Raw genomic sequence first — 12,833 nt, 5'->3', positions numbered from 1 at the left:
TCAAATGTAAACAATATAACAGTATACAATACTCACATAATCCGACACATGATGCCGCATGCAAGACGAACACTTTGTAATGTAATGAACTTTGTTTATGCAATGTTCAAGGCAAGCGCGAGCTCCATGGGCGTGGAGCATGAGAATTAAAGGGCCAGTAGCCCTGAATCGGCTCATTTATAATGATGCCCCAAAATAGGCAGTTAAAAAAATGAATTAAAAAAAATCTATGGGGTATTTTGAGCTGAAACTTCACAGACACATTCAGGGGACACCTTAGACTTATATTACATCTTTTTTTAAAAAGTTCTAGGGCACCTTTAAATGCGTAAATAACCAATCAGAAATGGATAGGCCTATAATAATATGTATCTTTAAGTAATAAAAAGCACAGAATTAAATAATGGTTATATTAACATATTGCCTATTATATTGTATTGTGAGCAATGGTGCCTATAGCAGCATTTGAATGAAGTTTATCAATAAATGTTAAAAGAATAGGCCTTGTACATTTTTATCTCTAGATTTTTAAATCTATTCACTGATCGTTTATTTTTTTTATTTAATATTATTATATTATTATTACTTTTTATTCATTGTTATGTATTCTCTTTATTTTCTCCTTCATTTCCTGTATCTCTTTACCTAATTAACCTGTTTAATTAAATGTTAGCCCTACTTAAAGTATATATTTTGTAAAAACTGTAAATGCCCAAATATGCCAATAAAGTTTTGATTTATGACTGTATTTCTGTAGAAAAATTATGTATTTCTGACGATAAATGAGCGTGTTTTTATTTGTAGCCCCTCGTGCCCGTGACAGCATTCAAATGAAGTTAGAATAATTTGTTATATGTTAAAAGAATATTTAAGCTACAAAAAAAAAAAGACTTAGAAATCCATTCACTAATATGTAGGCTATCTTAATTTTGTTAATTTGTATAATAATGGATAAATAAGTAAATAAATAAATAAAGATACAGTGACTGGATTTTAAAAGGCTGTGTGATGGGATTGATAAAAATGTTTTCTTGTAGGCCTATATTATTTTCTGTTCTTACATATTTGTTTATAATTTATTGATAATAAACTTCATTTGAATGCTATCCATAGGCATCACCGCAGGCAATATAGTAGGCTATAATATATTAATATAATAATATTATAATAATAATTATAATATTTCACCCTTATTTTGTCATTCTTAATTAAAAATAAATATTATTACAGGCCTATCCATTTCTGATCATTCCAGGTTGCTACGCATTTACGCATTTAACTCATGGCCACAACAAAAATATATCGTTCCCTTAACATAGGATCTTGAGGCCATGACATAAGTATGTTGCCACAACATATTATTATGTTGACAAGAAGTTAATATGATGTCCCACAAGTTACTATCTCATGGCCACAACATATTATCATGTTCCCACAAGTTAATATGTCGTGACCACAACAAAACTAAGTGATTTACTGTATTTTTGATCAAATAAAACAAACTTCTTTCCAAACCAATAAAAAACCTTGCAGACCCTAATCTTTTGAATGGTAGTGAACCAACAAAATGTATTATTATTATTATTATTATTTAACCAATATGTTTTAGTTACTTTTTTTTTTACACAGCCATGAATCAGAAACAAGGTACGTTACACCTCTTATTTTAGTGATAAACTATTTCCCAAACAGTGTACAGTACGTCAATGTAATATGCACAAAAAAAAAACATGTGAACACAAACACTTCAAGATACAAGTGAGCGTGTTTGCCCAAGAGTATCATCTCTCCACCTGGATTGTATTTCCAATCCCACTTTTGTCCTCTGTAACCATAAGTTTTCCATATTGGTTTTTACATATTTAAATGTTGAATTTTGGACATAATCAACCACTGAGCCCGAGTGTCATTACGACTTGAAATAAGTACTAAAATGCATTCAGAGGACATGAATATTTTGTATGTCAGAGAGCAGGTGAAGAGGTTCAGCGTCATTGCTGTTGTCTGGTGTAGTTTTACCTGGTCTGGACAGACTCCATCACACTTAATAATTCAGCGTCATGAACACAGCTAACACCAGTTTCCATGCCTGTGTGTGTGTACTGTGAGAGACATGCTGTAGAACAGTCTATTTGTTATCATGCATGTTTCTATTAAAAGTGCCACCGCTGAAAGTCCACAGGTACTGCAATAAGAAGTGTTGTCAAACAGCACCAGACGCTAATATGATGGATGTGTCCATATGTTTCTGCACGACACTGTTTGCGGGGCTTAAGTGCTGCTGTCATTTAAATGGTAAATTAATCCACTCACACTGTTCAGCAGGTTCAGCTTGTCATATAATGATATATGAAATATAAACATGGCATCTATGGGACGTACCGCTATAGCCTGCAGTCGCTGCTGGTATTTCTCCGCTTCATGTTCCATCCTGGACCTGGAATATAAGAGACATTGGTTGCATTATTTATTTCCAGGTTGTTGTTTTTTTTTTTTAAATTTCATTTTAAAACAAGTTTAATTTTAAATTTAAAATCCAGTTACTATACAGATGATTAAACTTTAAAATGGGCTATTTGAAAAGAGCTAAATATTTCAAACATCAATTATGCACTCTTTCGATTATTATGGGATATAAATACTATAATTTTTTAAAGAAATTAGCACTTATGTTCAATAACGATGCAGTTTTATAAAAATTGCTGTAGACACATTTACAATGTTACGAATGATTATTTGTATTTCATAAATGCTGTATTGTTCAAAGAATCCACGTGCAACAACGAAAGCAAGACTTTTTGCATTCTAGGAGTTTATGTAGACATTCAGACAAATTTCATCTTGTATTTCGTTATTCACTTCTCATAAACTGCCCCCAAAACAGCTCACTTACTATAAAAACTTAAATCCATCTACCCATAATGCTCTAATCATTTACCAACAAGTCTTTCTTTTTATGAGTGTCAATGTCTTGCTTTGAAACTCTGCTTTAATTTACAAAAACTTCTATTCATCAAAAAAAATCATGAAAAAATGTATCAGTTTCCACAAATATATTAAGCAGTGCAACTGTTTTCAATATTGATAATAATAAGAAATGTTTCTTGAGCAGCAAATTAGCATATGAGAATGATTTCTGAAGGATCATGTGACACTGAAGACTGGAGTAATAATGCTAAAAAAAATTCAGCTTTGCATCACATGAATAAATTACATTTTGAAATATATTAAAATAGAAAATAGTTCTTTTAAATTTCAAAACTATTTCACAACATTACTGCTTTTACTATATATTTTTTTTATCAAATAAATGCAGCCTTGGTGAGAATAAATATCATTTTTCAAAAAAAAAAAAAAAAATTCTTATAACCAAGTGTAGCTACATACTTATAATAAAAAAAGAAAAGAAAAAAAGAGACAGTATTGCACTTTTTATACTTCATTAAGCAGCACAAACCTTTATCAATTGTGCTAATTATATAAAAAAAATGTTGCTTGAGAACCAAATTAGCACATTAGAAGAATTATATAACATTATATTATATTCTTACAAGACTAGAATAATAGCTGTAGAAAATGCGGCTTTGCCATTACAGCAAAAATGTAATATATGTACAAAGACAACTTGTTTCAAACAGTAATAATAAGTGCAACGCCACAAATTCCCGACAGTAAACGGCTTCCCCGTTCTATTTCTGATGTAGTCCAAGTGCTTTCCAACGGTCGTCTTGTCACGTTCAGTGTAGACAGCTTTTAGCTGTTGAGGCGTGGCGCGATAAAAGTCGCGTCTGGTGTAGGCTAGATGCGGTGTAACCCATGATTCGTTGCAGTGCTCGGTAGATTATGTACAAATTGTAGCCAGTTACTGGTTCCACATTACATAACAAAAATTGTAGTTAGTAGAGTAGCTAATCCATTACATTACATATTTAAGGTAATATAATCTGACTACTTTTTGATTACTTTTGACCTAACTTGTTTATTACATTGATTTGAAAATAAATATTTTTTAAATAAAAACAATCAAAATAAAACACTTACTAAAAAAGATGAAATATTTTATTTGTTCACCAACACTGTAAAAAATGACCGTGATTTTAACGGTAAAAGACTGTAAAAATGCTGCGGTGAAAGTTTTCATACTATATACGGTGAATAACTGTAATAGACCTAATGGTACATTTAATGTAATTTTACGGTAAAATACCATTCAATTTACAGTTTTTGGAAGTGAAAAATAACAAAAGTCATTTGATATAAAAGTTATTTCAGCGAAAATATAAGTTTCTTCTTAGTTTTTTCTAATCAGTTATGTACATTAGAGTTTTATGTTACATCTAATGTTGTTACATTAATGTTTACTGCATTTTTAAAATTTCACGTGTTTTACCATTGTGGTGTTTAGTGTTTGTGAGAATGACACTGTGTGCACCTTCTGTATATTAATATTGTCCTTCTCAGCTTGTGGAAAAGTTGCTTGTGATGAGCTCTGATTCATCATGTGACTCTCATCACCATTGTTTTTGGTGGTTGTCAGTGTGTTACAAAGGTACAAAAGAGATATTAGTACTTCAATAGGTTGGTAAATTAACATTATATCAGTTAATGAAACACGTTTTTTACCGTAAATTTAAAAAAAAATTTTAAAGTGTGTAAAATAAACAGTTACCATAATTATTACAATATAAACCTTTAAATTATAAGTTTTTGAACTGTAAAATAGACCGTAAACTAAGTGCTGTCCCGTAAAACCTAAAACGGTAAAGTTCTGGAAACCACAGCTGCTGTTTTTTTTACCGTAAATTTTATGGGGATTTTTTTTTTTTTTTTACAGTGAACATCAGAGAACAGTGAACTTAATTTTATTATTATTTATTATTATTATTATTATTATTATTATTATTGACCTAAATTATTAACTTAAAATCTCAGGAGGTACTTTAAGTAAATATATAAGGGTCAAAGAGGTTCAAATGACAAAAAAGTTGGGCAATCCCTGCATTGCATGTAAATATCAAATTACATGAATTTGTACATTTTAATGTGTTTTAAAGACAAAAGCCTTCCATGTAATACCATGTAATCAATAAAAAAGGGTTACACTTTATTTTAAGGGTTACACTTTACTTTATTACACTGTAATTATACAGTTAAGTACTGAATAATAAGTAATTACATGTACTTTCTGTAGGGATAGGATTAGAATTTGGTTTGGTTTAGTTACTACTAAACCAGTTACTACCCAGCACTGATCCCTTGAATAGGACAGAGTGAGAGAGAGAGGACAGGACATGATGGGGGAACAGGATCAGAAAACCACACGAGCCAGACTCAAACTCATAACTATGAGCACCACTGTTCAATGTGTCAGAGTATGTGCATTAACCACAAACCCAGTAAACAGGGAATGTTTTCTGATCTTTGGCTAACGTTCTGGCAAGGTTCAAAGTTCTCTCAAAGTTACGAACAAATGTTGTTCCAGTAACATTAATAAAATGTCAGTTCGTTATCTGGACTTTAATAATGTTTTCAAAACATTAGCATAACGTTATTTATACATCGTTCAAGGTACATTTTACTACATATTTTAAATGTTACTTGTTTCAGAACATTCAGAGAACATTCAAAAGTAACGTTCCCATAATGCTTGCAAAATGATAAAATGGAATGTTCCTGTAACGTTTGCATAACCAAGATAAAATGTTTTTAAAACATTAAAAAACTGAATGTCTTGAACGTTCAGAGAACATTCAGAAATAACGTTTTTATAACATTAGCAAAACATTCTTGGAACATGTTTTTGTTAGCCGAGAAGCCACGGCTCTAACTCATTGTTATTTTTGCGGCATCTACACCAGTTCATGTATTTCCTGGGAATCAAATGCATATATTTAATATTTTATATATATTATACATTGACTGAGCAAATATGAAATGTTTTCAGGAAGACATTTGATCATTCTCATAGCCGTCTAACAGGCCTGAGGCGCTAACAGAGAACAGAGAGCTGAGAACAGAAGCTGTTCCTTTTAGGTCACGTTCAAGTCTGCAAACATGAACACACACAGATCGCGTTGTTTGATCATTGTTGATGTTCGTACCTGGAACACCCTGCAGGAGATGGTCTGTTTCTTGGGGAGGGAAAAAATATGGGTGTGTATAATAAATATATGGAAGTGCAAAGGCTAAACAGAATAAACCCACCTTTGTTTGAGTTTATGCCAATGAATACAGTCAAACCGGTAAATACAGGAAGATTAAACAAAACGCTTCTCTTTTCTTTCTCACTATAGCTTGTTGCGGAGCTTGTTTTGACACAGGTTCTGGAGACCTCCGGGTTTCTATGGCAGGGAATCACAGGACTTGTAAACTCTGTCAAACGAGGCCCTGACTGTGACAAAGAACCTTCCGGTGTCTCTCGTGTGCTTTGCGAGAGAGGAGAGATATGCTTTTACCAAGAAAGAAAGTGTTTACTCATTTTCTTCCCCAAGGCTAATGGGTAACTTCCAAACGGCCGCGAGGGGAACAGGCTGTCTCATCTGAGTTCTGGAGACAAACTTTGCCGAGAATAGCACCGAGGAATAAACAAAAACGAGCCTTTGATGATTCACTCTCTTCAGGTCTCAACCGAAAGTTCGATGCTAATTAAAATGTGGAGCTTTGCGTATCCGTCAGGCACAAATAAAGAGAAGAGGAGAAGAGAGAATTAAAGGCGAAAAGAGAATTAAAAAACACAACAGAAAAGGCAAGAGAAACAATGCACTCCTCCGCTTTCTCGTTCGCACACCCTTTATTATCAGGTGTGTCCACCCAAGCTGTTGCTATGGAAACATGCCGCCATCTACAAAGGTACAACGACACCAACACCTGCTTAATTATTATTGTGACCTGGAAACTCATCCGGAGAGCGATATTATGATTACACAATATGATAAACATTTATTATCTTATAATGCTGCTGCTCACATATGTGCCTCAAAAACAATGGTCTTATGTATTTTGCTTAGACTTAATTTTAGAAAATATCTCACCATAGTGATAAGTGATTTTATTTTAAGCAAAAACCTCACAAAAGTTATGTAAAAAAAAAAAAAAAAAAAAAAAAAAAAAAAAAGATGTTCTCTGAAAACAAGTCTTAATATCTTAAAATCAAAGCACAGTTTTGTAGTTTTCTAGTAAATATAAGTAAATATACACTATATTGCCAAAAGTTTTGGGACACCTGCCTTTACGTGCACATGAACTTTAATGACATCCCATTCTTAATCCGTAGGGTTTAATATGGAGTTGGCCCACCCTTTGCAGCTATAACAGCCTCAACTCTTCTGAGAAGGCTTTCCACAAGGTTTAGGAGTGTGTTTATGGGAATTTTTGACCATTCTTCTAGAAGCACATTTGTGAGGTCAGGCAGTGATGTTGGACGAGAAGGACTGGCTCACAGTCTCCGCTCTAATTCATCCCAAAGGTGTTCTATCGGGTTGAGGTCAGGACTCTGTGCAGTCAAGTTCCTCCACACCAAACTCGCTCATCCATGTCTTTATGGACCTTGCTTTGTGCACTGGTGCGCAGTCATGTTGGAACAGGAAGGGGCCATCCCCAAACTGTTCCCACAAAGTTGGGAGCATGAAATTGTCCAAAATGTCTTGGTATGCTGAAGCATTAAGAGTTCCTTTCACTGGAGCTAAGGGGTCAAGCCCAACCCCTGAAAAACAACCCCACACCATAATCCCCCCTCCTCCAAACTTTACACTTGACACAATGCAGTCAGGCAAGTACCGTTCTCCTGCAACCACCAAACCCAGACTCGTCCATCAGATTGCCAGACAGAGAAGCGTGATTCGTCACTCCAGAGAACAGGTCTCCACTGCTCTAGAGTCCAGTGGCGGTGTGCTTTACACCACTCGACGCTTTGCATTGCACTTGGTGATGTAAGGCTTGGATGCAGCTGCTCGGCCATGGAAACCCATTCCATGAAGCTCTCTACGCACTGTTCTTGAGCTAATCTGAAGGCCACATGAAGTTTGGAGGTCTGTAGCTATCGACTCTGCAGAAAGTTGGCGACTTCTGCACACTGTGGCCTCAGCATTCGCTGACCTCGCACTGTGATTTTACGTGGCCTACCACTTTGTGGCTGAGTTGCTGTTGTTCCCAATTGCTTCCACTTTGTTATGATAACATTAACAGTTGACCGTGGAATATTTAGTAGTGAGGAAATTTGACGAATGGACTTATTGCACAGGTGGCAACCTATCATGGTACCTGAGAGCGACCCATTCTTTCACAAATGTTTGTAGAGGCAGTCTGCATGCCTAGGTGCTTGATTTTATACACCTGTGTCCATGGAAGTGATTGGAACACCTGAATTCAATGATTTGGAGGGGTGTCCCAATACTTTTGGCAATATAGTGTATATTGTTTTAAGGATGCTTAGATTTTTATTGAAAAACAAGGAAAAAAATAGTGATTAAGAAAATTATTGTTTGCACAAGGCTGGAACAAATCTTTTTCTGCATGTTTATAACAATTTTAATAATTTTGTAATGTCAAAGGTTAAATTTGTTTTATAGGGTGACATTCTGTCTAGGGACTACAGATGAAAAATAGCCTTTGGTTAACTCTGGCACATTTACAGTAATGTTTATTAGTGTACACTGTCCCTCCAATAGACTAATAAAAAATAATTATTTTACAGTAAAAAAAACAAAAAAAAAAACAAGAAATTTACTCGACAAGAGACACATTTGGTGAACTTTAGAGATGCAGGGGAGTACTGCAATAAACATTTATTAACAAAGCAACTAAAAACACAAGGAGCAGAACATCTAGGAACTAAGGAAACAAGAATAAAGGACACCAACAAAACAGCCATACAAGGAAAAGACCTGACAAACAACACAACAAACATGGGTTTATTGCTGCGTTCACGCCAGGTGCTTTCAAATTGCTCTCGCAGTACTTTGATCTCATACACTGATCGGTCTGCACAGCGCCACTTCAAGTCGAACACACCTTAAATCTGCAGTGGTCAGGTGGTACAGCGGCCACATGGTACAAGTCGTAGCTCTCAGAAAATTACGAGATTACATGTTGTAAAGTTCTACAAGCACATGAAGCACACTTTTTACAGTTCAGAATCATTATGGTAAAGAAGACATGCCGTGAACGAACCTTATATAAACACAGGGTATACTGGACTAAAAACATAATCAGGGAACTAATCATCAAGAAAACTACAAAATGTGGCACAGGAAACAGGAAAAGAACAGGGCAGAATGCAACCTAAAAGTCCAAATAATAAAAACACAAGGTACACAAACCAGGAATATTTATATATATAAAAAAAAACTAAACTAAAAAAAAAACAGAGATGCATAACAACAAGACTGGTTTTCAAAGAATGCATATTTTGTCTTTCTTTGGCAGATTTCTTCACTTTTTTTAAAGTGTAAACCAGTTAAAATGTGAAAAAACTTCCAGTGCAGTAAAAGAAAACTTATATTCAATATACAGTCTATGGAAACAATTTTTAACATTTTATGGAGTGTTGCTTCTTATGAAAATATCTTGTTTAAAAGAGTTTTAGATTAAGTAAAAAAAACAAAAACTAAGTGCGGGGTGTGCAAAAACCTCTAACTAGCAAGTGATGACTTCAGTCTTCAAATTAAGTCATGCTGCAGAGCACTTGTAAATACAGCAATGAGCAGAGATGACAGGGTTTTAGGTCAAATACGTGTGTTGGGGCGGTTGGACAGAGTGTATATTTACCCTGCTGGAGTCCAGGCCTGACTGACATACCCCACTGGAAACCATGAGAGATGAATGGAGCCTCAGGGGGAAGGAGATCATGGGAACTTAGATGAAACACTCGCTCACCTTCAGATGCACACACACATACCGACACGCCCCCTAACAATAATATTGACAATTTTCAACCATTTACATGAAGGAAGGCTGCAAATGTAGCAGAAAATATAATAATGAGTCTTTCATCACATAGCTTTTCTGTTGTAATCTACACTACCCATCCTCTGAATTATGCACATTCATGAGAAACCGCAGTAAACCCTGAGGAAACAAAGCGAGTCAGCACCGTCTTTGTGTATTTTCTCAAAAAATTCTTTAGTTATCAATGTCAGCTTCACACTTTAGAAAGAGGGAACTGAGAAATTAACAAAACGTCTATATACTGCCTCGCCACCACAATCACCCACATTCTAGATGTTTGCCACAGTGCAGAGTTACTAAGATGTCGAGAGTATCAAGCCAGTTACTTGCTAGTCAAAACAGCCCACCCACAAGTCTCTCTGATATTCTGATCTCTATATGATTCCGGTCTCTCCGCAATGCAAGTCTGTGGATTATTTTGCCTGAAAATCTTTAAGGAATCTAGATTCTGTACAAGTAAAGCTCAATCAACGGTATTTGTGACAATGTTGATTACGAAAAAAACTCCCTTCTCTCCTTTAAAAAAAAGAAAGCCTGAATACAGTTGCAACTGAAGTGAATGGAGCCAGTCCATAAACGTTAAAATCCTCACTGTATTAAAAGTAAAAAAAACCTAGACAATATGTGTTAACATGATTTTAATGCGGAAATAATGCTTACAACCTTTTTTGTGTAAAGTTATATCCAATTTTACAACTTTGCTTCCATAACAACGTAACACCATAAACCCCAAAATGGTTGTAAAACACAGCTTTAAAGCTGAAACAATACAGACATTTTCAAAGACTTATTGTAATAAAATCTTATAAAAATTACAAGCTTCATATTTCTGCTTTTTACATTGCCCCCATTCACATTTATTGTCATACCATAACCTTGATTTTTTTATTTATTTTTTTGGCAACACTGTTTATATTCCACTTAGACATTCTACTAACTATAAGTAACTTTGCAACTGCAATCATTTGAATATTAGTAGACTGTCTGCTTAGTATCTGCTAACACTTTATTTTGACGCTCCCCAACAGACATTCTACTGACAAGTAACTTCGCAAGTACATGTCTTACAACTTATTCTACTAACCCTATATAACAGTCTACTAATACTCTAATGAGAGTTAGTTAACATGTAGTAGCAATTGAAGGAGAGTTAGTTGACATGTAGTTGCAAAATTACTTATAGTTGGTAGAATGTCTAAAGTGGACTATTGTAGCCTTTTTTTTTTAAGAAAATGAAGAGTAAAAATCATTTTGTGGTAATCAATGATTTTAGGTACCATTCATGTCTGTGGCACAAACTGTGCATGATGAGTTATGCATCATAGTTTAATATTTAGGATCAGGAGTTTTCTAAAAACCCTAAATATTATGTATTGAGCAATAGAAATCGTGATGCATACCTTAGCAAACAAGACTAAAAACAGAATGATATACTCAATCCCCTCAAGCTGAAATAGTTAACTGAGGGTCATTTGTCTATATTTTCTGCCTGGTCAAATACTTTATTCATGATGCATTACTTAAATGTACAGAAATTATAATCAAAATAATAACTTGCCATCACAAGCAGCAAATGACAGAAATGTCACAATCCAAACATCAAGTAGAAAGCAGCCACATGGAAGCCACCGCTGCTAAGCTTCTGCCCCTGGCACAGAGTGACACACTTCCCCACACTGCCTTGCATGTTTTCTGCTTTAATATTCTCCATTTTCACAAAGCAATGTAGTTTACCTCATTATAGTCCCATATGACTGAGCGGACGTTCGCCACAGCTGGGCTACGGCCCTGTTCTTGGCTGAATGAGTTGTCAGCTATGACTGTGCACCATGTGGCAATGAACTGTGATGCTTTATGAATGCTTATCGATAATGCTGGGAATTATCTGGTAGTCTTAGCAACCGCCGAGTGTAAAAATAGAACTGTTTACTGCTGAGCTGCACTTCAAGACTCTTCAAATAGTTGACCAAAGTATTTCAGTACAAGAAATCTCTTTTCCCAAAATACTCATTGGAAAAACCTGCCTCTACCTACGTTACTGCAAAACTCTGAAAATGTACCTATACATACAATTAATTGTAATAAAACACCAACAACTTTTATTCCTTTTCAAACAAATTATGAGTACAGGGACAGATTATCAAAAAATAAAAGCAGTCAGGTGGTTTCTTGCACAATACTATACTATAAACTGGTACAGCACTGAACTTGTGATTCGGGACTTTGGACATTTCATTTCTGAACTGCTACGATACGTACAACAACCAACGTAATGAACATGCTTTTAGCGTCACTCACTGGACACTTCACTGAACAAAATGTTGCGAAATGTGCAAGAAATGTTGCCACGGGCACGTTTTTCAAATGATTCTGGGTTGACTTTTCCCACTTTTTTTTTTTTCACCTACCAATTCATTAAAAGCAGCTATCACAGTGCTAGTGCCAACTAGCATGTTGAAAAGATTCCTAGCAGGAATTCTGACAGCTGTACTAAAGCTCACAAACCTGTCAACAGGGCACCTGGAGCAGGGAACGCAGCCCTCCGCAGGGAGAGGAAACACATCTGTGCTCAACTAGCCTTGAATATCCACGGCTGAAACGGCAACAGGAAGCTGCATTGATGCGATTGCTGAGTTTTTGTAGTCTTGACCTGACTGAGTGTTCATTTCCCACATTTGTGCATGCAGAGAATTTCAAACAGAGCATTAGCCACTGGCAGCTTAATACCAGCAGTCTACAGTAATAAACACTTCCAAACAATAACAATATTTTCAGATATCTCTATAGCAACTGCTCATTTTTTCTCAACCTAGAGGTTTAAATCCTGCTGTTACTGATTGTGCTTCTAAACTCATGTGGACTTCATGCAGTTCCAGACATCTAGTTTT

The 12,833-nt window shown here is 35.1% G+C and overlaps 1 protein-coding gene across 5 annotated transcripts in view; it reads right to left on the bottom strand.

The window, feature by feature from the left end:
- The window catches only part of palm3 (paralemmin 3), a 60,461-nt gene that overhangs the window by 19,613 nt on the left and 28,015 nt on the right, over positions 1–12,833 (bottom strand). For 4 of the 5 annotated variants that reach the window (XM_048200372.1, XM_048200370.1, XM_048200373.1 and 1 more), the window contains exon 2: positions 2,383–2,437. In XM_048200372.1, coding sequence (XP_048056329.1) covers positions 2,383–2,430 — 48 coding nt within the window. In that variant the 5' untranslated portion in view covers positions 2,431–2,437. Of the gene's footprint in view, positions 1–2,382; positions 2,438–6,204; positions 6,478–12,833 lie in introns of those variants that run through there. The other variant, XM_048200371.1, reaches the window with a different exon arrangement.

This window comes from Megalobrama amblycephala, linkage group LG8, assembly GCF_018812025.1.
Source record: "Megalobrama amblycephala isolate DHTTF-2021 linkage group LG8, ASM1881202v1, whole genome shotgun sequence".
Classification (NCBI taxonomy): Eukaryota; Metazoa; Chordata; class Actinopteri; order Cypriniformes; family Xenocyprididae; genus Megalobrama; species Megalobrama amblycephala.
The sequence above is the reverse complement of the archived record's forward strand: the minus strand, read 5'-3'. Positions and strand labels throughout refer to the sequence as shown.